The following is a 26,357-nucleotide window of genomic DNA, read 5'->3' on the forward strand; positions in this document are numbered from 1 at the left end:
TTTATAAGAACCTCCGATGCAAATAGCAGTTTTCCCTGGCACTGCTGGCTGTACTCCAACAGTCAGATGCTGCTGCTGTTGCTCGGCAACCTACAGTATTTCATAGTTCAGCTGAGTGCTGAGCAGATGTCAGCGTTTCATCTCTGCAGCACACATGTTTATCAGTGTGCTCTACTTGTGCACTGTATCTCTGTCAATATTTGTGTTTCTGGAAAAGAGTGATGAAGAATCTGGATTGGGGTTTTTTATAATTTTATTGGAAAAAATAAAAATAAAATTATTGAAATCTACGACTTAATAAGTAATGTTAGTAACGTTTAAAAATCAACATTTTAATTTTTTTGCCTGCATCCTAAGACAAAATGGTTGTATAGATGCTTCCTCAGCATTTTTTTGTTGACATCAATGTCACAGCTGGTAAACGGGCTTTATGGCCCCTTTTTGCTACCAAGGGCATTGGTATTTTTGCTCCATGCGAGTTGTCTTTGTCCAGTGTCATGACGAACATTTCCCAAATGTTTCACTGTTGTCTGTTGGTTGCGGTGCTAGTTTAAACACTGGATTATCATGAACTCAAATGTGAGTTGTAAAAACATTAGTAGTAAAAACATTTCCAAAGCCCTATATATTTTTTTTAGATGCTAATCTCTATACCAGAAAAAAATACAGATTAGGGCTAGTTAATTAAATCATTTAATACTTTTGTCAGTATATGATTTTTGATTTTAAAAACATATATTCTCTTAGTATCTTGTTGAATCTTATGATTCCCACTCCAAATAAAAATTGTGTTTTTATTGTTTTTAACATGTTTTCGTGTCATTTTTCTGATGATGGAGGACTTAAACTAGCTTAAAATAGCCTTTCTGAGTATTTCTTTATTCATTGTGAATCAGCAGCAGATGAAAAAAGGCTATTTTGTTCCGCTCCATTCTGATGCATCCACTTGCAGACAAATAGATCCATCAAGTGGTACATCTTCATTTTCCTCATTTGAGCTGGCATCTGGCTCAAAACTGTACGCCTGGATTGCTACAATGTTGTTCGCCATTTTTGTTTTACTGCTAATGTTAGGTTGGTGTTGTGTGGGGCTGTAAGCTAGTGGGAAAGAATGTAGTACAAGTCAGAGGTGAGTTTCTAATTAACTACTACCGCTCTGCAGAAATAATGTCGTAGAAAACGACACAGGTTTTTGGATTTTGTCTAAAACGACATAATCATAATTAAAAGACCACTAGGAATGCTTTTACAATAGATGAAAAGATGATTAGAGTGGGACCTTTTGTCAGCTTAATCACAAAAATAGGCTGCCTGAAAAAAGTTCTTAGATTAAACAATTTACTTTTAAATGAAGCTCTGTTAATGTTTAGCCAAAACAACAGTATTTTTCTGCACAGGCTAAGCTTCTCCTTATATCAGTTTGTTTATCTTCTTTCAAATGTCAGATACTTTCCAGTTGTGTTGTCACAAAAAATGCACGTCAGTTTATATTTCGTCTCTCCGCCAAATCTCAGAATCATCAGATAAAAATTGTGTCCACTTCTGAGATTAGGATAGAAAAACTGTCTGGGAGAGAAATTTCTAAGTGGGTCCATCTGTAGCTCATTGCTTCATTCACCTCCTCTCCATTCTAACTGTGCTGAATTTGTACTTGCTGGTTAAGTGTGAAAGTACACATCACTGCCACAGATACACACTACATACTGTGAAAATGTTGGTCTCATTAGCTTTACCTTGCTGGGAATCCTGATTCCAGGAGCAATTATTTCTAAATCTCTTGAGAATATCATCCAGAATTGTGGAGCATCATGATCATGACCTGCTACTTTCTGTGTCTCTGTGTCTTTGCCTCATGGTGTTCTGCAGAGAGGTGGTCAAAAACCTGGGAAGCTCAGTCTTCGTCTCAACTTTTGGCCTACTGTGATGTTACATCTGGACTTCTATGAACTTCATTTTCTTTTCAAGTGTTATGTCGACACTTTGAAAAAGATTATTATGTTAAACCTGGCAATCCTGAGATTAGCTTCCCTTCGTGATCCTGAAAAAACTGCTAGTCATGGCACCGGCTTCAAAAATGTAGCCTTTGCTGCTGCCACTGAATAATAATCTGTAGCCTGGTTTCACAGTTTCAATGACTGCTGGGATTTTACTGCTGCATTTAACATCACTTTATTCCCTAATGCTGCACACGAGAAAAAACAAAACAAAAGAACAAACTCTACCTTTGTACTGAAATGGCAATAAATGATGGTTTAGCTGATTGGTGAACAGATTTTTTGCAAAGGTCACAAAACAGAGTAGAAAATCACATTTCTAAAGAAAACATGAACTGCAATTTCTCCACTGCTTGTATGTTACTAAAAGCCTATGTATTTTATTCTCAGCTGTCCCCTTCCCCTTGAGCCATCGCCTTACAATGAAGGAAGTGTTTGACTGCGAAGGAAAACCTCGTGTGGATCTTTTGAAGGCTCACCTGACCAAGGAAGGCCGTGTGGAGGAACCCGTGGCCCTCCGAATCATCAATGAGGGAGCAGCCATCCTCCGTCAGGAAAAAACGATATTAGACATAGAGGCTCCAGTCACAGGTAATTGTTTTTTTAACAAGCTTAATGTCAAGCTACATAGGGACAATCCTGAATATGGAGGTCTTTTTGGTTCTTTTGATCTGAAAGTAATATGCAAAATGAAAAAGTAAAAAGTGAATTAATACTGAATAAAAATATGACTGAAAGCTCATTAAGTAGCCTTTTCTAGCCTTCAACAATAATTACACATTAATCTTTTTAGATGGATAAATCATTTAGTGTATGCTAAAACAAAATTTGACAGTTCTCTTTTTTAAATAATTATTATCTGGACTTGGGTTGATGTCATTTGTTTTTATGAGCTCCAGAAAAGACAAAAACTTACTTTAAACTCTGAATTTATTTGAGTATAAGTCATGGTTTTTTGGATAGTAATGCTGGGGGTGTGACTACATGTATTACTCCGGTGAGACTTATATGTGGTTTAAAACAATGATGTATAGCAACAACAGTGGCCTTTATTTGTGCAAAGGGAATCATTGTTTGCTACTGATAGCAGTACAGAAAAAGTCTTGGCAGAATAGTTCCAAAAACACAGAGGATGAAGAATTATATTATACAGTATTTTTCTGACTATAAGTTGCTCCAGAATACAAGTCGTGGACAGCAAGACATGCACTATGTATATAATTTTTTAATAAAATATAAAAAATATATTTTAGAGGAATGTGAGTGCATTATCAATACAGATAAATATATTTTCCCCTTTATTGTGCATGTGTGGGTTTCCTCGACTTGTATTCTGGAGCAACTTATAGTCTGAAAAATACTGTATACATGCTCTGTACACATTGGATTTGGTCTATGGCTAAACTTTCTTATTTTAAGCCATTTGTCTGCATGGATCATTGAGGAGTAAAAAGGCAACATTTCAAGAAAGGTTATATCAACATAACATAAACAATAACTTTAAATGCATATAATTTTTAACTGACATTGTCCTAGGCATCTTTTTAAATAAAAATTTTAGGTGCTGAACATTAAATATGTATGATGAACAGACTATAGTGCTTTTGTAAGTTTGTTTGTTTGTGCTTTTGTGAGCTTGGGAGGTGTTTGGATTTCAATGCAGTTTGCATGGATCGCATTCCATGGGTGTTTGTGTATCCATGTGCGCATGTGTACATTTGATTGCTTTAGTCACACAAGCAGTCTCCCACTCACATTGCTCTAAGCTTTGAGTGGGCGAAGGCCACTGTGGAGCTGATAGGGAGACGGAAAAGCGAGAAGAGAGGGAGAATGAGAAGGAGAAAAGGAGACAGGGAGAGATGATGATGAAAAATTGAAGGCAGCAAGGAAATGAGATGTAGGTTTGCACACTATGGCCATGGTGTTCACAATGAAAGAGTTATATGCCTCCCTAAGGGGTTTGAGATTCTTCTACGTTTTTGAGGTGAAAGCTTCTCATTTCTTAGAAGCAGAGGCCTTAAATACATCTCATTACCAACACATCCAAATGCTCAGTTGGTTCCATTATTGCTAATGTATACAGGGATTCTCTGTTCCCTCAGGCATCTTTAGTATTTTGAGCAAAGTAAATCTATATAAAAAAGCAATTGAACAACACAGTATTGAAATAATAAAAACTTGCTATTTGTCCCAGCCTATGAACATGTCAAAGAACCATATTGGCCAAACAAAAAACAAACAGGCCACTCATAGTGAGTCTGATGGGTTTAAGTGGGTTTAATCATCCTGCTGTAAGGTCAGACCAGTTCTATTTAGTCCACACCAGAGTCTGTTTCCTTGGATACTCCACTTTGTTTGGCAGATATGAAGCTTGGTGTAGTTTAGCTACAGTGTCAATAAAGATAGAGCACTCGAAAGGTAAAAAGGCTAAAGCATTGGGCATTTCAAGTTGAAATGAAAACAGAACACAGTGCAAATGCAGAGAAAAAAAAGCAAAGCTCAAGAGAAGAGGTTGAGTGATGACAAGAGGCAGTTATCAATATGAAGGATTTGATGAAAAGAATTACATACTACCCAGGCTTTTGTCTTAACATCTGTTTCATTCAAGTGATAGTTCTTGTTTGTTTTGTTTCATTGACCTTGATCTAGAAGTATTTGATTGTAGGTCTTTGGATACGGGCTGATGGGTTTTCTTGCCAATATTAAAGGGGGCTTGGGGTGTTAGACTCCTCCAGGATTTGATGGAAAAAGTCAATGGAGGGCTTGAGAGGGTTAAGAGTATTTCATCTCCCACCGGGTTAATAGAGCTGTGACACTTAGCTTTTTCTGAGATTTGATTGGATGAGAACCAGCACCTCCCAGTCTAAAACCGTGGTTCTCTCTGGGTTAGGATAGGCTACTGCTATTAGCAGGCCTGGCCAACCCTGGTAGTGGCAGTAGCAGGCCTGGCCTTTAGCACGCCTGGCCAACCCCGGTCCTCAAGAGCGACCCTGCCTGTGTTCCAGTTCTTCCTGACCAGCTTGCTGCTGATTTGCTGATTCAAGCAATTCCATATCTTGATCGACTGAACACACCTGATTCAGGTTGTCAGCATCAAGCAGCCGAAAGGGGAGCTGTAAAACATGCAGGGTTTTGGCATTTGAAGACTTTTGAAGGATGGCCAGCCCAGCAATAGAAGGTGAAATATAATTCTTTCAGAGTTGTTTTTTTGTTTTTTTATTCTCGTGTGGAGCATTAGCCCTTGTTCTATCCTAGGCACTTTAACGTTGGGAGTTGGGTCATCTAAACCCACTAGACAGTGCTTTGAACCTTTTTTCTTCAGTGATTTGTGATCTTCACTGGTGTCCATGGATTTCATGAAATCTTTCCACCTTTATCCACCTTTGTCATGGTAGGAATAACACGTTAAAGTAAGGGTGGGGTCATCTAAGATAGCACAAGGGTTAAGGAATAAAGACTCAACCCATTGTTAAAGACAGATTAGCACAATATCCAAAGTTATGATGACTGGTCAGCTGTTGTAAAAAATAGTCAAAAGACAAAGTTTACTGAGTTTACTGAATAATTAACTTTATTTTCCTAAGTACAATCACACATTGGGATAGTCTAAAACAAGATGAGTTGGTTGGGTTAGTTTGTCTCTGATGCCCTGTACAGAAAGATACTGAGTCAGCTTTAACTCACAGGACACTCCTTGGTGGCCTCTGCAGTCCTTTTCACTGTTGTCTGTCGCTCAGGGAAAAAGCGCAGACACAGAAAAAACACTCAACAAACTTGCCAACAGTCAGTTCTGTTGTGTTCTGATGGTTGAACAGAAGATACATTATCTGATACATAATTGTAAAAACTACTCACATTTATATACAATTACAATGCTATCTTGACTTACCTTATCTTATCATAGTCGTTGGAGATTGGACATCTAGTCAGAATCCTTTTTTCTTCTTTATTTATTTTTTTGACATGCTCAAAATTGACAAAGACAAGACAAAGACACCCTGAAGAGATTGCATCTAGGCTGGTCTAGGACCATATTGGTCTTCTCCTAGAAGAGATTATGGGGAAGATCTGGCTTTCTTTGCTTGAGATGCATAGTGAATTGTCCTCTGATCTAAATAAGGATTTACCAGAGGATCACTTTTGCATATTGTGTGTACTCACAAATCTTCTACTGCTAACCTGTTTTTATTATTAGGTACGACAACCTGGATCAGCAAGCTTTAGATAGACTGTTTGGTCATAATGCACAACACCATCCACATCAACTCAAACGTTTCATTAGAGACAGGCAAATGTGGTAATAGATGGGTAATATTGTGATCTTGTTTTGTCAAATCAAGTTATTTTAGTTACTAATTTTGAAATGTGGTATGTTTTATAATATTGGTTATTTAAGAAAATATCAATCTACATTGATCTCCTGGTTATGTAGATGCTTTGTGATGCATCTTTTTCCGCAAAGCTATAAAAATGAAAGAGGATCATTTTCTTTTCACACCATCATGTTTGAACACATTTTTCCACAAAAAGAGAAGTGGACAAAACAATAGAGTTAATTTTTCAAAAAAATGGTGTACACACAATCACACAGAAGCCCACAAAAGGCGGTTTTCATTGGGACAATATAGACTTTTTGTGTTTTTGGTTTTCTACAGTTTGCGGGGACATCCACGGGCAGTTCTTTGATCTCATGAAGTTGTTTGAGGTTGGAGGATCACCAGCCACAACGCGGTACCTGTTCCTTGGAGACTATGTTGACCGTGGCTACTTCAGTATCGAGGTGAGAACAGCGTAAATCCTTTTTTAGAGGGAAACAAACTTCAAAAAGCATCATAAGTTGCACATTGAACAAATAAGATGTTTGTTTGTTTGTCGTTACAGTGTGTTTTATACCTTTGGTCACTGAAAATCCTCTATCCAAAGACACTATTTTTACTTCGTGGAAATCATGAATGTAGACATTTGACAGAATATTTCACCTTCAAACAAGAATGTGAGTACCTTCTGGTATTGAGCAGGTTGTGTTTTTTAATTTTCCGGTGAAAATAAAATAACATCTTTGTTTGTGTTCTTGTTATTGGTTAACAGTCAAAACTAAGGTGTTTATGGCAGTCTATATTATTTTAAGCATTACCTGTTTTGTCAACTCAATTTAAATGGAACAAAACAGATACTGTTAATGATTTAATCAACATAAAATGTATCTTCAATTATAAATGCATAGAAAAGTTGATTTTTATTCCTTTTAGTCCTTGCATCTTTGATTGCTTAGAGTAAAAAAATAACTATTATTTTAGATACACCGCATCATTTAGTGTTTTTTTAATCAGGCCTGTCATACTGTTTTATTGATAAAAACAAATCTATCCTCAAGACACCTTGGTAGAGATTTAACCTGGACTTTTCTGGCATTTCAGGGATGCTCAGTTTATGTGTAACTTCTGGGCATATATGTCAAAGTTGCCAAATGGAAACGATGCTCTCTTTTCTCCCTATTTCTTTTTCTGTCAGGTAAAATCAAGTACTCAGAGCAAGTGTATGACTCGTGTATGGATGCGTTTGACTGCCTTCCTCTGGCAGCTCTCATGAACCAACAGTTTCTCTGTGTACATGGTGGACTCTCACCCGAAATACAAACCTTAGACGACATTAAAAAGGTGAGAGGGAATGGCTTCAGCATCATAGAGCAACTTCATTGTCTAACTTCTGCACCTAAAACATTCTGCCTATATATATTTATAAAGTTGGATCGGTTCAAAGAGCCACCAGCCTTTGGGCCAATGTGTGACCTGCTCTGGTCTGATCCTCTGGAAGACTTTGGCAATGAGAAAACTCAGGAGTACTTCAGCCACAACACAGTGCGAGGCTGCTCCTACTTTTACAGGTGAGATGTTTCTGTCTGCTGCTGTTTGGTTTGCACCAGTTTTTTAAACTACTTGCTGAATTAAAAAAAATGCATTCTTTTTTGATAATTAATTCTTTATAATACAATTACACTAATGTGTGGATCAATTCTGAGACAGTGAGTAAATAAGGTTTAGTAAATATTTTTTCCTCTTAAACTGACATTGTTGTGAGCTGAAACTTACCAAATTACCCATTATATCACAATCTATACCATCTATATCTCTCAAAGGAATAACATAGGAAATTTATTTTACTGTGGATTTCATCAGAGTTTAAAAAACAGCTTAATTCCAATAAATTTGATTGGTCAATTCTTTGATGTAGTGGGATTTACTGCGTAAAAGAACATTAGTATTTTCCATCTTAACTTTTTTTTCCACTTTGCTATCCCTCCTGTGTTCGTCTGGCAAATGCACCTCAAAGCTTCAGTTCAAACTGTGCGTCTTCCAAAAGTAAACCGTGATTGATAGAAGTAGGCTAACATAAGGACACATTGAGCTGGATGGGTCATTATAAAATGTTCTTGTTCTTTTCAAGGAATCTGTGGATTTAGGAGATGAAGTGGATAAGACGAAGGAGAGAATGGCATGATCAGATATGAACATTAGAAGTTCTCCTGCTGTAGAAAGTGACTTTAATCAACTGTGATTAGTTGACTGTTGGGAAGCTATGCAATGAGTCTTTGATATCAAAAATAGATGAAACGATTCTAAATTATTTATAGATATAAAACATTTGTTGATGTTTGAGCAAAAGTGATGTTCAAAAAGGAGCACACTTAAAAAGGACACAGTGCAGGAATCAGTGAATATGCAGGAAGCTTGTAGATCTTGTCTTTTGTGGCAAACAGCGACAGAGAGCCGTCTTGATGTTACAGCAGGATGGAGGATGGCTGGGGGAGAAAGTTGGGGCAAAGATTATAGTGAGATTTTTCTTAATGGGAAACAGCTCGGGTCTCTTCAGGAGATCTACTTAAATCAGAAGCAGTAACGTTGAGCATTTCTCTCCATGAGGAAACAGTATTCTGGCCAAGGTGTACACAGTAATTAAAACTCAATCATATTAGACCTAAGGTTTAATTCTCATCTGGGTGTGTTTGTGAGCCCTCATAGAAGTCTCAAAGCTGTTGTTTGTCTGAACTTGAGAGATAAGGTAAAGTAATTGTTGCAGGCAGCAGATGCCAACTATCCTCACAGTCATGCCAATGTCCTTGTTCTCTCGATCCTGTTCTTTTTGCGGATCCGGTTTGTAGAAAGTCTCCTTCCACACTGCAAAAACTGAATCTTGAGAAAGTAAAAAGACCCTTGTTTCACGAAAAACAGTCTTTTTTTTGTCTTGCAAGAAAAATAAACTTATTGAGAATGTTTTTCAATAGCAAGATAATCTTGTTTTGAGAAGAAATGTCTTAGTGACTAAAAATACATTTTTTTAAATTAGAATTATTGGTAAGGCTACCTTTCTTACCCTATTGGCAGATAGTTTTGCTTATTTAAAGAAAATCTGCCAATTAGGTAAAACATTTTGATTTATTTCTAAGGAGCCTTTTTGCAGTGCAAAGACAGATTATTTGCACAGGAACTGTCTTCTCCTCTTCAAGATTTTCCTAAACATGCATTATTTATGTGGAAATACTTCCTTTGTGATCATTGATCTCGAACAACCACTCTTTCAGAAAAAGAAACAAAATAAGCACCATTAGAGGATTTGAAACAACCTCTGCCATTAAACTGAGGTTGGACATCAAACCATCAGTGCATTGTTGGGAAAATGTTTGTCAAAACATCAAAGCAAAGATTTCATATAATTGAGACAAGAGAAGATGAAGACAAACCGCTTCCTCATTCACAGCTGTGAAATGATCAGGTAGTGCTCGCTGTTGGGTGAGGTAGGAGCTCAGCGAGGATTATTCAGTAGATGTGTGGAGGATGCTGCTATTATAGTCATCTATCTCCCTGTGGCTTTGTTCTGCCTTCACTCTCAAACTTACCTCTTCATCATTATGTCTTTTGCCAACCATGTTGCATGTATGCAGCAGAGGTATGGCGCTCTCCTAGCGATTTTTCAGGAAAGCAAGAAAATCTCTATGAAATCAAAATTGGTAAAGCAGGTGATGCAGAAAGATTGCACAGGAACAGTTCAAACAAACGTAATGCAGTTATTTCCCTTAAAGGTAACAACAAAGAGTAATACTTGCACTTGCACATAAATCAATTGTGAGCATTTTTCATAAGGAGCCATGAAATTGCTTTTTCCCCAGAGTTATAAATGACTAAACCAGATCTAACGGTAGCACAGAGCTGGTATGCAACTGTACAGTAATGTCGGGTGCACCTGCTGCTTTTTGCAGAGGAGCAAGTCCTTCAAGTCCCACCCGATCATCTTTTGATCTATTGTAAAACCAGTGTCTTTTAATTATAATAATGCCGTTTTTAATCAAAATGTAAAAAACTGTTGTTGTTTTTTAGGAAATTCTGTAAAGCAGCAGGAGTTTATTAGAAATTCACCTCTGAGTTGTCGGTGTGTAATAAGCCCGCCCTACTTTCTGTTATCCATCAGTTTACACTCTCTCCCTGTAGCTTACAGCCCCTCTCACCACCATCCTAACATTACCAGTGCACCAAAAATGCCAAGCAATATTGGAGCTATCCAACCGTACAGTTTTGATCCAGATGCCAGCTCAGATGAGGAAAACATAGATTTTTGATATAGATCCCACGTGGATCTATATCAAACAGGATTTTTTTTCTTCCCCTGATTCACAACAATTTGAATAAATAAATACTCAGAAACAGAACTTTGAGCTAAATCTCTAGATATATGCCCCGATCATAAGATAATTGCCACAAGAACATGTTAAAAATGCCAAACACACTGTTTTCATCACAATGGGTCTTTAAAATTCAATTTATTCATTCATTCATTTTCTGTACCGCTTTGTCCCTTTCGGGGTCACGGGGTTGACGGAGCCTATCCCGGCTACTTGGGCGTAGGCAGGGGATGCCCTGGACAGGTCGCCAGTCTGTCGCAGGGTAGAACATCCACAATCACACACCCATGCACTCTCACACTCACACCTATGGACAATTTAGAGTTGCCAATTAACCTATGGAGCATGTTTTTGGACAGTGGGAGGAAGCCGGAGATCCCGGAGAAAACCCACGCATGCACGGGGAGAACATGCAAACTCCACACAGAAAGGTCCCCCATTGATGTATTTTTCATGTCCCCCAGCCGGGACTTGAACCAGGGGCCTTCTTGCTGTGAGGCAAGAGCGCTAACCACTGCTCCACCGTGCACCGTTCTTTTTATTAAATTCAATTTAATAAAAAGAAAAACACAAAACACAAAAACCACAAGGATGTTTTTCTTTTTTTAATTAGAGACTTTTTTACATTATTCAGAAGAGACGGGGTTACTTTTATAAATAACTATGAGTAGTAAAAATGCCCATTCTTATACATAAGTCCATGCCTTGACATTATCGTTACTTTCTTTCCTCAATTTTTATTTTCTTCATTTTTTCCAGAAAATCTAAACTAATTAAAAATACAAAGACTGCATAGATCTTTTCTATAATCCCTGAACTAACAGTAAATATTTTCAAACGATCAATAGTTGCGAAGCTGTCAGAAATGATTCGATGACCACTGGCATCCCAGATGGATGATCTTTGGTGAAAAAAAGAGATGTCAGTTTCACACTCACGATGCAGCACTTCCACTCTGCAGCGCCTTCTTCACTCCTTCTCATTGGTCCAGTTCCTCACTCATTCTCACTCCATCGTGTGTTCTCACACAGGGAGGACTGATCCCAAGCCCCGTCTGCAGATTCTGCTCCCTTGCAGCAGTAAGCTGATATATTCCAACAGACAGGAAATACATGAGTACATTAGTGGATGTAGGGATGTTCATTTAACTTTTGTTTCATTCTATAAAGCATGCAAACACTGTCTTAATAACTATGGTGAAAAAAATGTGAACGTCTTTCTATTTTTTTGAGAAACAGTTACATAACATGTTTTGAGAGCAGTACTTCACTATGCTGTGAGGTGCAAATGTTACACAATGAAGAAAAACACGCTCAAAACCCATTATTCCTCTCCTCTTCAACATATATTTACTCTTAAAGGAATGTAAGGGATGTGACCTAGTTACATAGGAGTGTGGCACAGTTTGGCCAGGTGCTGAGGGCATGGCAGTCTCCCTGTTTTTTTCTTCTGGCACAAACCTTTGAGCATGTAAATATTTCACGCATCTTTGAAAGTTTGATGGGTACATGGATGGTGGGTCTGCTGGGATGTTCAGATGGGAAAGCGTTGTTACTGAGGATTGTTTTTTTTTTTCACTGTATGCTTTATTTACTAATGTTAGAGGTTATTTAGTTTCATTCGTAGATTTTTACTGTTTTTTTATTTTATCTTTTGTAAAACATCCGGACTGATACTTTGTTTTTGTTTTTTTAACCATTGTTTGACCAAAGTAAGAGGATTTCGGGTAAAACGCAACACAAGAATAACTGGTAAATACTAGCCTCAGTTCAATATTTGACATTTTCAATTGACTGAATCAAAGGCTAAAAATTATGGGGATGCAGTAATTGTTGGTAATCTTATTTTGCACTGTCAAACACATTAACGCTTCACTGAGTGTATTTCTGCTTCTCACTTTGTCATCATTGTAAATCTATTTAAACCAGTTGTATAAATGTAAAAAAAATGCTGTTACTATTGCTGCAAGAACTATTTAGCAAATTGAAACAAAGCAGAAGGTGACAGTAAATCTTGGAGTTGGGGCACGTTGCTTTACAAAGAAAAACTAAACATTTTTAGTTGTTAGTAATGACTTTATATGCTCACTTTTAGTTATAATCACTATAACTGCCTAAAGCAATTGAAGTGAGCTATCTTAAGCCTAAGTGCCATGCACCCAGGTTGAGCATTTGGGTTGTGGTTGATCTGCCGTGAAGGGTCGTAGAGAGGAGCGGCCGCACCTTAAAGGGAGTGCAGGTGTGTCTTGTGGTTCCATCCAAAATGGCACGTACAATTGTTGTATATGTGGTATTGTGAAGTACTTTTACAAATGTAAATATCACCCACTTACGGCGTGCGGGTAAGGCTGTTGTACAGTACCCTAAAGCCGCACTCTTGTCCAGGGATGGGCATTGAGCGCCACATTCCTGCTTGTTTTCAAACATACGCTGCTCTGCCATGCTCTGGACACACCTGGTCCAGGTATTCAGCCATGAGTAGGGTGCGGATATGTGCGGAAAACATGCAGACACACCGGCCCTTAAGGCCCACTACTGTGTCTAGCCGTTAATAAGGTTCCCCCACTGGCTCCTTATTGACCCGCAGATGCTACATTCACTGGGTGTGCAGGTGATAAATGATGATTCAAAAATACTTTACATTACAAATTTTTAACATTTGTAGCCTTGAAGAAACTTACTGAACAAGTTATACTCATGTAAAGCCAATAATAGTGTAAGAATCTGTTACCTTTGAGAGTCATTGCTGTGTTTGGTTGAAAAATTGCTGAAAGGTGTATTAAGCAAACAACCAGCCTGGAGGCATCAGTGAGTGACAATGTGACTCAAGTCTGATGATCTCTGTTCACCAGATCAAATGCTTTCTTTTCCTCTGAAGAGAAACAATGTGGTACTCATCAGACCCATGTTTTGTTTTAGATTTTTCCCTCTGGTTTAAAGAGCAGGAAGTGGGAAATCACATGTTTTCCATCATGATTGCTCATGGAACAATTTAATGTCTGTCTGGGTAAAAAAAAAAAAAAAAAGAAACCTGAAAGACAAAGAGAGGTAGTTGGTGAGGCAATAAATAAATAAATGCATAGATAAAAGTGTAGTGCATCTTTGAGAAAAGACACAACTGTTGACACAGTTGAACCCACGATTCTTCCCCTCATCTGTCACTGTATGTTGCACAACATATGTCAAATGATCAAATCAAATATGTCAAGAATTCTATATATGATCACCTCAATAGTGTCTATTGCCACTCAAAATATTTTTTTTAGGTGCAGAAGTACTACCTGGTGGTTTTATAAGAAATTTCTAATACATATCTCTTTATTAAGTAAAGTGTATTGTGCCACAAATGAACATGTCATTTGTGTCTTTATTGTAACATTGTGCCTTTTTTCAAAGTTGCACCGTTGCAAAGGTTGTTGCAAAAACACTATTTTCTATTTTGTTTTCAGTTATCCGGCTGTATGCGAGTTCCTGCAGAGCAATAACCTTTTATCCATTATCCGAGCGCATGAAGCACAAGATGCTGGGTATGTTGTCGCCTCAAAACACTATTTTAGACTTTTGAGAGTAATCATTTTTCTCAATTAAGGATGACAAAGATTTTTGCTTAATTTACAAATAATCTACACTAACTTTACATGGAATTACTCTTACATTTGATCACTCATTTTTTGTTGTATTTTATGCTTACGATTCTATTGAACAACATTAAACCGCTTCATGCCTGGCCTTATCTCCAATTAAATGCTAAAAATATTATGCAGAATGTTTTTTGTTCAAAGTGTTGCTAAATTAAGTGGAGTCCTGGATTAAATAGTGAATTAGCTACATATTTTTGTTCATTGCAACTTGAAGGCACCCTCACTGGCAAGTTTTTAAACCCTTCACGACGTTTGTCACTGATTTGCAAGGTGTCTTTAAACCAGGCCTCCTCTTTATTTTTTCTTTAACCGGAAAAAAACACAAAAACATGTTTTTTTTTTACAACAATTGCAAGTAAACTAAGGAATGAAGTGGTTAAAGCTTCACTGCTGTTTATTCCCAATACTTTGAAGTCCCATTGCATTGTGCCAATTGAAGACCTTTTTTTTGGACTAATAATCATAGCTGCGGCATCATTCCAGATCTTTTTTTAGACCACATTTCCTCTTAAAAAACTGCAGGATCTTCACTATACTTGCAGTCTTCAGGAGTCTCCTCAGATGCTTCCAGAACCAGTATTTTCACCCTTCTGAAACAGATTAACATCCTTTCCATGACAACGAAAGTCCAACACAATTGTAAAAAAAAGTGAACTCTTTGCATCTGTTGGGTTTAGTAACATAGTACCAGGTAATAACACTAACCCGTGCAATAACTTGGAATGCTTTCACCTGTTCTCTTTGTTCAGGACTTTACAACCTGAGGTTTTGCAGCCACATGTGGCTCTTGTACTCCTCCAGTGTAGCTCTCTGTTAAAAAATAGTTTTTACTTTTAAAAAGTAACTGTAAAGTAAAAAAAAATTAAGTTGTAAAATAAAAAAGAGTAAAGTAACTCAAACACTATTCAGCTGATTGAAAAAATAGTTGGCGGACTTTATGAATCACTCTGTTAGGCTCATCACTACAGTACCCATGATGCTCTAACAATCCATTAAGCAGATTTGAGAAGTCACCAAAGTCGAACTAAAACATTATGACATGTCTTGGTAAAATCTGTCAAAAACTTCTAGTTCAGCGTTGGTAAAATAAAATAAAAATATAAAATTACTAACTGTAAAATAAGCTGTATAGGTTTTTTTTTTTTACTACTACTAATTACTACTATATTTGTTGCATTAACATGATTCCATGTGACATAGGGTGACTTTTATTTTGAAAGGAAGTCATGTGAACCTCTGTCAAAATTAAACGATTTTATATATATTTTTTAAATTAAAAGGTATTTTATCTTTAACTTTGTTTTCTTTAAGCCAAAGAACAATAATTTATTCGTATTCATCAAAATAGCATCAATACATAAAAAACAAATTAGTATGTTAATTTACTAAAGGGGGAAGAAAGACTTTCTGGCTCCTACTGGGATGTAGTGGGAAATCACTGAATGGCTGTTGAAGTGTTGAAGATTGCAGACCTTAATTAAATCAAGATGGTGACTTTGTTAAGTTAATATTTCTTCACCTGCAGTTTCTAAAAATGAAAATTGCAGGGAATTGAAATAATATGTTATAAATATGAGTTTGTATCTTTTGTTATTGAATTCCCTTTAAGAAATTGTAAAAAAAAATATTTTTTTTCTTTCTTTTTTCTTTCTTTTTTTTCCTGCTGTTTAAAAATGAATTCTGTCTGAGCTGATGCTTGTTTGGCCTTGAAGCTACCGGATGTATCGCAAGAGTCAGACCACTGGGTTCCCCTCCCTCATTACAATCTTCTCTGCACCAAACTACCTGGATGTTTACAACAACAAAGGTCAGAAGATCCTTTAGTTTTAACCCCTTTGTTTGAATCCATTTGAATTAAATTTGCTGTTGTTGTTGTTTTTTTTTTATGTATGTGTCCTATTATTGCATGGGAAAGCTGAGATGTTTTGTTCTTCCTTCATAATTTATGTATTTGGGGGGACAGGAGGAGCTACTTTCTCTGCTGTTTCTGTAACAACTGTACCCCTGGCCTTTTTAATGTGACTGATTTTGATTTGATGAAAGCCAGCCTCACATGCAGCTGCTTGATCAGCAAAGACGAGGAGCTGCACATCTCAAAGGGGGTATGAGTAATTTCAGAACCCTTATAAAGCAGACCTACGAATGATGAAGGGACAGCCGTGGGCTCCTTGTGACTTATCTGTGAATATGTTTTGAACTGAAGTGTGTGCATTAATGCGAGTGCATTTAGTTGTGCGCTTCAACCAGAAAACATCAGGGAGCCCCGTTTGTTTGTTTTCTCAGATCTGTGTCTTGGTTGCCATAGGCATTGGGAGATGGCGCGCGTGGGAAGGGCTGTCAGCACTGCTGACTATCTCCATGTGGCTTCATTCCTCCTGATGTAACAGTGTCAGCAATCCCTGGCCTCAGCTAGGCCTCCTAGTGGTTGAAAATGCTTTTGTTTTTAATTTAGCTACATTTTAGACATTTTTTTAAACAAAAATCAGTTTAAGGTGAGGGTGCGTTAACCATTCTATGTGCTATAATTAATATTATTTGCACTAATTCCCCTTGGATCGCACATTTGCGTGTTTTTATTATTTTGCATTTAAAAAGAAAGTACCCCCTTGCGCGACTGTGACGTTTCAAAAACTGATTTTAGCAGGGAGGAAGCACAGCCTCAGATGAACCACAATGTAGTAGCAAAGTGTGAAGAACTAAGCCTCCATTTTTTCCTTCCCTCATCTGCCTCCCCAACAGCTGCTGTACTGAAATATGAAAACAATGTGATGAACATTCGGCAGTTCAACTGCTCACCACACCCTTACTGGCTGCCCAACTTCATGGACGTCTTCACCTGGTCTCTGCCATTTGTGGGAGAAAAGGGTATGACGTTTTGACATCGGTCAGCTGCTTCAATGCTGTTTTAACGTGTCATGTGTGACTTCCTTTCTTTTTCTTTTTTTTTTTGAAGTCACGGAAATGCTGGTGAATGTGCTGAGTATCTGCTCCGATGATGAACTCATGAATGATGAAGATGAAATTTTTGATGGTGAGCAGTTCTGTGAAGAACAATTGATAATTTGTTATTTAAATTTTCTACTTATTTCATGCAGGTTCATGTCCCACATAAAAAGAGGACCGAGATCTCCTGAGAACCCTACATGCTGCTATTTAGATCACTGCATTTATATGGAAAATTGATGGATAACAAATTTTTGCTTTAGGAGTTTATTATTGCGTGTGCCATGACAGCTATGGGCAGCGATGCATTTTAATTTGTATTTGTTGTATTTGTTTTATCACTAAAAATATATCTCACAAGTTTTTTCGGACATACTAATATTGAAGTTATTTTTTTTTTGTAGCCAATGCAGCTGCACAGCGCAAGGAAGTAATCAGAAACAAGATCCGTGCTATCGGTAAGATGGCCAAAATGTTCTCAGTTCTCAGGTAGGTTTTTCCTTCAAATTTGTGTGTTTCTGTGTGTGTCTTGTTCTCACCTTCTTATGATGTCTGAGAAAAAGGATTTACCCTTTTGGGATTAGGTTGCTTTGACGGTACCCTAAGACTCTTCTCAATGATCTGAAACTCCTGCTCAGATTTGGAACAAAAGCATAAATTAAGGCTTTGGAATGACAGATAATTTATAATCCAAGGAATTTTTGATAGGATATTATATTTTAAACATCAAGGTTTGCTTTAAGGAAACATAAAAATAAGGTTTGGAAACACTTAACAGAAAAAGAAAAAAAAGTTACACTTAATTTTCCAGGGTGCAGGCTGTAAGTGTAGGTACATCCATTTGAGATTTGGTTAGATAATGCTGTTCTTAAATAAAAATCATATTCTTTATACTGCTCCTTTCCAATCATAATTTTTTTTATATATTTTTACATCTCTTGCCAGATGTTGCTCGAGCTAATATCCTAGAATCTTTTTTCAGAATATGATTTTATGATTTATTGATCATTCTAATTTAAATGCACAGAAAAGAGCATTTAAACATATTTTCCTCATCACAGTTTGAGATGCAGCTGAGATTGATCAGGACAACACTGGAAATTGAAGGCAATGTTGGGTACTTTCTGTCTGGGTGTAGATGTGAAAGGCATAACATGAACTGATTTGTGATAAACCTTCGTTCCCTATGGTTTAGTGCCTCCAGTCTTTAACGATGCATTAATCTATGAAAATCAGGCACAAATGAAAAGCTGAAAGTCATAAGGTCACTGTTATACTGCCCTGCTGAAACTAACATTTTGAACTGTTAAACATTATAAATAATTTTACTTGATCACCAATGCTGGATGTTAAATGAATCAATATTGAATGAGAAAATGAAAATATTAATTAAGAAAATAATAATTAAAAAAAACTATTTTTCCTTTTCATATTTTAAACTTTAACTTTTAAAAACCCACTTGGTCAAATACAATCACTGTTTTTGTCTTTTTTAATTTTTAAAATTTTCCCATTTTTTTATTGACTTTTTTATTATTTTTTTGTTATTTGGCCACTGTTAATTTCTGCTTCTCCCCAAAAAATCCAAATAACCTCAAAAGCCCAGAAGAATTATATTTCCTGTTTTGTTGACATTCAATAGGAGTTTCAGGTGAAACATTCTGCCCAGAAAAAATGTAGAAATGTGGAAGTGAGATGCAAAGAGAGCCTGTTAGCTTAAAAATACAAACTTGCGTTAAATTTTTTTTTCCACATCTTAATAAATCTATAGCTTATCCTTCTCAAACCATCAGGTGTGGGCACTTTTACTTCAAGCCGTCAGGTTTTAAAACAGCTTATTCAGCTTTTTCTACATTTTCTGCAGTCATGGTAAATAATGTGCGGGATTTAAGGATCTACAATTACCTAATGAAATTCCTGAAGCTGTAATGGATCAAAACAAATGTTACAAGATTTAAAGTACTGAAAAATAATCTTTGCTGACCAAAACACGCGGACACAGCAATACAAGAAGCTGCCAATGGTTTATGTGTGGTGAAAATATGAGGGCTGTCTTTCTGTAGATTGACAGATGTATTTTTTAACCTGTTTTTTTTCCTTGTTTCTGCTTCTCCTGCAGAGAGGAAAGTGAAAATGTGCTGACGCTGAAGGGCCTGACTCCCACAGGCATGCTGCCCAGTGGGGTTCTGTCTGGAGGCAGGCAGACACTGCAGAGTGGTGCGTACAAGGCTCAGCATCCGTCTTCATGTTTGCTCCTTGATTTTTTTCCCAATTGCAATGCTATTTTTCTATTTCAGTGTTTTTTTTCCCTTTCTTTTTCTTCTTTTTTAACTTTTGCAATAAGTAACGTTTGTATTTACTCTAATATATTATATTTTAACCTTTAAACCTATGTATTAACTGTACAGGTGGCTGAAAGCTCAGAACTAAACCGCCTTTAGGGTCTTAAAAAGTTTATCATTTGGCAGTCTGGATTGACTGTTTGCAGAGTGAATGTCTTGATGTCTTTTTAAAACATTCCCATTTTAAGGCTGACTGGTTGATTGAAATAGAATGGCTAATCTCCAAAAATAATAGTTGAAGTATTCTTACAAAAAAAATAGAAACACAAAATGTGTTTTACTCACATTAGAAGAAAATGGCCCATGAGAAGCAGGACTTTCAAGAGTAAGTTCTTGCTCATGTGTGGAGGTTATGACCTCTTCAAAAGCATAAACTGCTGTACGAGTCTTTTTTCTTAAACTCTGCCACTCATCTCAGCAATTTTTTTTTATCCTCACAGCTTTGTTGCTCTCTATTCTCCAAAGGTCGTTTTTTTGAGTTTATTTTTTTTAAATGAATTGACAGTAGTTCTTTCGGTATCAATGCATGGTGCCTCACTGAGTTTGGCAGTGAACATGTAGAGCTCATCTGGCCAAAACATGAGCTATCTTCTCCCTGCGGCTGCACTGTACATCTGCATGGCTTCATCATGAGTAACCTCCTCCCCTCCTCCCCCCTTCAGCCACCATTGAAGCCATTGAAGCCATCGAGCCGCATGATGAGGACGTAGAAGGTAAAGCGGGGCTCATTCTCCCATCCATGTCAATAATATTCCAGGATTTGCTGCTGAAGAGACCCATGTCAAATTCAAACACACAGTACTTTAAACAATACCCCCAAAGGGTGTGTCTTAAAGCTGCGTTAAAAAAAAAGCAACGGATGTGACTAAACTTTATTCACAAAATGCATTGGTTCATCAAAATAGTAGTCAATGTTTAGGTCAATTTATAGAAAATTTGAAGAGAAAAACAGATTTTCTAATAGTTTTAAGAATTTAAAATTTTAAACATGAAATGGTTACCTTTGATGAAGCTTAAAGGTGGTAGGTTTTTATAAACAAGTGATGTTTTGAAAAAATGTATTTAAAAAAAGAATGCTTTTTTACTGAAGATAAGAAAAGATACCATAGCAAGTAATAATTCAAAATAAATGTGAGATTCTAGAAAATAAATATCAAACTCTAGAAATTTTATTTCATGAATGTTACAGAATTATTAGAGAACTCTCTGCACAAATGGTACAGAGGTAAACACATGACCTGTTATGATGCTTTTATTTTGAAAATGTCATGTCCTGGAGCCACATAATGAATGCTATTAAATTAGCTTTAAAAGGATATAATTGGTAAATACAATCCAGTCAATTTACTTACTGACTCTCTCCACAATGAGTGTTTTTTCCAAGCAAGAATTAGTTGCTTCCTGTTTTTTCTTTTTTTTGTATTTGAATCAAATAACTTACGTTTTTCGGGGCTGCGACTACTGCTGTTATGGTACTCATACTTAGAAAAGCTTTTCAGTTACCACTTTTATTTAACACAGTGGATCATGCAAGTTAGCTTTGTTGTGCAGAAGTTTACAACAAAAGCATTCTGTTCCAGAAAATACATATTTTGTGATAACTTTCACAACTTCAATGTATCATATCTTATTTATAAAATGCCATGTCAGTTATGTACAATCTGTCCAAACCTTTGCAAAATAGGAATGTCAAGGGCACAACATAAATCTTCTTGCCAGTGATGTTTTACATGCACACTCAAATTTTTGTACTCCCCTAAATGCTTTGTAAACACACATAAAGCATAAAGTTAATGTTCTGGTTAAAAATTATTCAGGATAGATTAGCCGGAATATGCCAGTTTCATCTGAATATTACCAATATCAAAAATGATATTAAAAAAGCGTTCATAAAAACAAATGACCAGTGGAGCCAATGTTGATGGATGGCTTGTCGTTTCTATCTAGATTCTTGGATTTTCACTTTTTTATCCAGGCTGTTCTGTGTCATTTTTGCTCAGTCATAAGGGCTTTACTTAAAGAATTTGCCTTGACCTAAAATGTTATAATACAAATATCAAGTAATTGAATCGGGTAAAATTTGGCAAATATGGTTGTTTTCAAGGCCGGGATGAATGATTTTCCACAATAAAACTATTACTGGGATGAAGGTTGTTTTAAAGTGTGAATAATAATGATCATTTACTGTGTATCATTTATATAATACTCAGAAACATCTGAAATATCGTTTTCCTGTAATACAAATCACTAAGAATGTGAGCAAAACTATGCTCTTTCTTAAGATTATAGCGTGCATGTATGGTCAGTGCTGCCCGCAAGGCTGAGTGAAGCAAGGAGATGCATTAACAAAAGACCAGTGTGGGCACAGCTTGTTTTCACTTTGGTAGATTGATGAAAAAAATGTGCGTCTCATATCACATTTGTGAAATAGGCTACAATAAAAAAATGAAAAGAAATGATGGTATTTTTAAAGTACCAGACAATGCTCAGTATATATTAAACCCTGCAAGGAAAAATGCTACTAGGAATGCATAACTAACGCTCGTTGTTTGGGGTTTGGCTTATAAATGACTTCCATCTGGTACTAAGAAGTGTTGCATGCATGAAAACAAGAGAGGACTATCAACATCAAATACGCATCCTGAGGGCTAAACTCCTATTGTGATCTATACTCAGAAACCTGCGTGAGACAGCAGTTTCCATACACCACTAGCAGTTTGAATATTTTGACTGAATAAGGCAAAAATTTGGACAAGAAAATTGACTTTTTTTTGAATGATTGCACATGAACAGCTACCAAACAAAACAACAATAAAATGTCCAATCAGCTATGGGACTTTTTTTTTTCCTTTTTTTAGAGGGTTTTATGTTGAAACTGGGTATGTGTTGTGGGATTGACCAGAACAGAGCACAATTGTAAGGTTGAAGAAAAATAGGCAAACTAGCCCCACCTACAGGACAGAAAAGATTGCATGGGTTTGGTTAAAAAAGTACATATTAATTTTTTTTTTATTAACTTGCGACATCATATTTAAAAAAAAAAAGTGTTATTGAAAACATACTTTTAGAAACAATTTTTTGTTTGAAACATTCCAGGGAAATCCCAGCAGCATTTAATAACTTAGGGGGGGAAATCCACATCTGGAGATAATCCTAGGAATATGCTGAGATTGTGCCATTACACCATCCTGATCCTTTTATGTGTGTCATTTCTTCCTCAGCGATCCGTGGGTTTTCCCCCCAGCACAAGATCACCAGCTTTGAGGAGGCGAAGGGCTTAGACCGCATCAACGAGCGCATGCCACCACGCAAGGATGGAGTGAACCATGTGGGCAACTCTATGGGCAAGATGAATATGTCCGAAGCAAACGGAACAGAAGACAACAGCAACATCCAGTGATGTGCTGTCAGAGCCTCAGCACCATGCCGCCGCCACTGCTCTGCGCAGCAAGACTTTGCTTAAATCAGAAATTCAGGCCTTAGAACATAGAAATCCAACAGGGCCCACAGATAGAACCTGAAATCTGCAGAAAATTTTTAAACGGATGAAAAGGTAATTTATTTCATGACAGTGAGTCGTTGCACAGTAGGGGAAGGGGGAGTCTGGCATTTGCCTCATGGACAGGGGGTGAAAGAGACCTGGTGGCTGCAACCTGGCTACAAAGAAGTGAAACTGAGAGTCATGTCTGATTGTTGTTCCCTCTCTGAACCCAAATGCAAACTGAAATGCTGGGACTGTTGTTTGTGTGCTGACACACGTGCTCCTTTATTCCAGGGCAAACAGATGACTGTCCATGCCGCACGAATCATCTTAGTGTTTTATAATGTATTTACTATGAATTGATCACAAATTCACATCAAGCGGACAACATGTGTTGTTAATGTTAGACATCACTTTCTGAAGGAAAAAGTTGTGACTTAAATCTGTTGACTTAATTGCAACTGACTGAGGACAAGGTGCTTCTTTTTTCCCATATTGGACATAGCCAGAGTCTGAGATCAAGATCCACCTTGGAGTATGCTTCGGTAATCTTCACGGTTGCTCCTTTCTTTGTCTTCCTTCGACGTCAGCCACCTCCCAGCAAGATCAAACTTGGAGGAGGTGAGGGATTGAGAAGGAGGGGATAAAAAGAGCATTCCACTGCTTGCTGAAGGTTGCTCGTTGTCACAGACCAGCACAGAAATTTTGCATCTAATTACATCACAGGACCCTCCTTTGTGTTCATCAGCATGATCAGGTGAATCTCAGTGGGTCAGAATTCTGTCAAAATTCTTTCCTCCTCCTTTAGCGAACTATCCAGCAGGTTGCTTTACAGATTGGGTTGCCTCCGCTCAGGTCCTTGATGAAATTCACTTTGCTGGTGGCCTTGGATCATCTCACTTCTCCCGCATTTACATGGAATCTTTAAGATGAGAACTGATTGAGCTATCTGGGACTCACCGAGCACTCCAGAAGCTAAACGGTCGTTCATCATCAGCTTCCAGATACAGAGATCATAGGAATATGTGCAATCATGTCACACGTGTACATCTGCAGCGGATAAGTTTCTGCACGTTTTTCTGTGCTGCCTAATCAAAGAGCTTTTTATACTTATAACAGGATACTCTGTCAAATGGAGAATGAGGTTTTAGACATTTATGAAGTAAAACTATTTCAATCTGTTTTAGTTAAAGATCATAGAAAATCATTTATTTGAAATATGCAGATTTAGGTCCATACAGACACATATGCATCTTTTAAGTAAAAAAATAAATTTGATGAACCTAAACAAAGGAAGACAAATTTGTTTTCTTTTTTTATTATTATTTATTGCTGATTTATCATGTATTGATAAAGGGCAATCAGAAAAACCTTCTGGGCATCATATAACTTAGGTTTATGAGTTTATCATATTAAATTCACCAAATGCTTTAATTTGTAATGTCTTGTTTCTTTAGAAGACTTTATTTTATCAGATTATACTTGAAAGAGGAATACAGACATGAGATATTTGCTGTGACCACCTTAGAATCCAGATTCAAACAAGAGAATATTTAAGCATCAAACATTCTGGTTTGGTAAAAGAAAAACTTTTTAAAATCTTTGAAAGCTCCGGTTGCATAAAGAAATTAATCAAGTTTTCTGTCATTCATCAGATTTTTATTTTACAAGTTTGTATTTTATCTTTGTATCAATTGATCAAAGTATGTGAACTGAGGGGGTACATAAAAGTGACTTTTAACACAGCATCTATGGTATGGAACGCATCAATGCATGCAATTAAGTTCCTAATTGTTACGTGAGATTATAATCGTGATAGTTGTGTTTTAAATAGTAAACTTGAATTCTTTTTTGTTTTGAGCTATATTTGTAGTTTTGCCTTGTTTTATATTTTTTTATAAGTAGGCTTCCTTTGATTGTTTTGACCTTTTTTTTCAATTCATTATTTATAGCAACTGCTTTTCATTTTATATTTTTGAATTATTGTATGCAGAAAAGCCCTTTTACAGTGTGAAGCCTTGTGTTACTTTATTTTATTTTTGTACTGATGTACAGAAAATGTTCAGTAGTGTGAATGAATATAATCTCAGTGAAAAGCAACTTTCCAGGCTGCCAAAGCATGATAGCATGGTTTTTAAATGTAAATGATCTGGACACAAGGAAAATCAGGTGTCACGCTTACATTTAACAGGAAATATTGTATTCTGGTTATATTTACTGCTGATATTATTATTGTTACAATTTAGCTTATGGTTCTTTTCCTTCCTCCTTTTCTGGTTCTTGTGTGGTTTACATGCATACTTCATCAAAGAAATATAATGAATTTAATCTTGCACCATTTTTTATTGTCAATTAAAATATGTTTTGGCATTTGACTTCTTAAATAATACACACATTGTAAGCATGCCCTATGGGACAAATCACATTTTTTACTCTTGAATAAAATATGCATGAGCAAAACATGTGGTTTTCTTTCTAATCCAGACATTACCGGTACAGTTCCCAGCATTCACAGTCGCTGCAATATAAGAAGTCTGCTGTATCTACATCGACATATAATACATGTTTCAGATGTGGCTTACTATGTCAAGAGTGCGTTGAAGTTAAAACTTCACGCAGCAAAAATGCATCACCTCCACAGATGTGAAAGTCAGCTGAAGTCGTCACTTTCCTTGAGTTTGATGCAAACAAGGAAGCACCAAATGATACACGTCGGGAGGATCTGCTGTGCTGAATCTTGGTAAAGTAATTTAAACAAAAGATCTTTTTCAATTTAGAAAATTTTGACAAGTTTATTTTAACATTAGAATAAGTTTGATACAAAAACACATCTGATATACATTTCCTAACTGCAGTGTTGACGCTGGACTGCAAAATGATCCCATTTAGTGTTGTAAAGGGCATAATGCATTAGAAAGTAACAAACTACTGTCATTTAAATACTTTAATTAGTAACAGAGGAACATCACAAATTACTGTCCAAATTTGAGTAATAAATGACAATTGCTAGAGTGTAGAAACCCTCAGCATTACTTTGTTACTCACGTTTTGGTGCAGTGAAACCATTATAGGTGATTAATAAAACAACTTAATCTGCACAAACACTAAGCTCTGACACTTTCTTTCAGGTAAATGAAACAAAACTGAGATTAATCTAAAGAAGAAAGCAGAATTATTATTTTAGCAAGTGGAGATATTTGCATTTTTTCCAGCTTTTTTTTAAACAAAAGCAAAACATTGAGCTAAATGCAAGTTCTGTCCTAGAGATGATCTGCTTTCCACA

General features: G+C 36.6%; 1 protein-coding gene across 2 annotated transcripts in view; it reads left to right on the forward strand.

The window, feature by feature from the left end:
* Positions 1-25,534, forward strand: part of ppp3ca (protein phosphatase 3, catalytic subunit, alpha isozyme) — a 29,053-nt gene extending 3,519 nt beyond the window's left edge. The window contains exons 2-14 of one of the 2 annotated variants that reach the window (XM_004076366.5): positions 2,385-2,585; positions 6,650-6,774; positions 6,876-6,987; positions 7,506-7,651; positions 7,739-7,878; positions 14,117-14,194; positions 16,021-16,115; positions 17,048-17,173; positions 17,262-17,339; positions 17,656-17,740; positions 19,371-19,468; positions 20,256-20,306; positions 22,815-25,534. In XM_004076366.5, the coding sequence (XP_004076414.2) occupies positions 2,385-2,585; positions 6,650-6,774; positions 6,876-6,987; positions 7,506-7,651; positions 7,739-7,878; positions 14,117-14,194; positions 16,021-16,115; positions 17,048-17,173; positions 17,262-17,339; positions 17,656-17,740; positions 19,371-19,468; positions 20,256-20,306; positions 22,815-22,993 (1,514 nt within the window). In that variant the 3' untranslated portion in view covers positions 22,994-25,534. The remainder of the gene's footprint in view (positions 1-2,384; positions 2,586-6,649; positions 6,775-6,875; positions 6,988-7,505; positions 7,652-7,738; positions 7,879-14,116; positions 14,195-16,020; positions 16,116-17,047; positions 17,174-17,261; positions 17,340-17,655; positions 17,741-19,370; positions 19,469-20,255; positions 20,307-22,814) is intronic. The other variant, XM_011483498.4, reaches the window with a different exon arrangement.
* Positions 25,535-26,357: the final 823 nt, after the last annotated feature.

Source organism: Oryzias latipes, chromosome 14 (genome assembly GCF_053564925.1).
Source record: "Oryzias latipes strain Hd-rR chromosome 14, Olatipes_Hd-rR_3.1".
NCBI classification, from domain to species: domain Eukaryota; kingdom Metazoa; phylum Chordata; class Actinopteri; order Beloniformes; family Adrianichthyidae; genus Oryzias; species Oryzias latipes.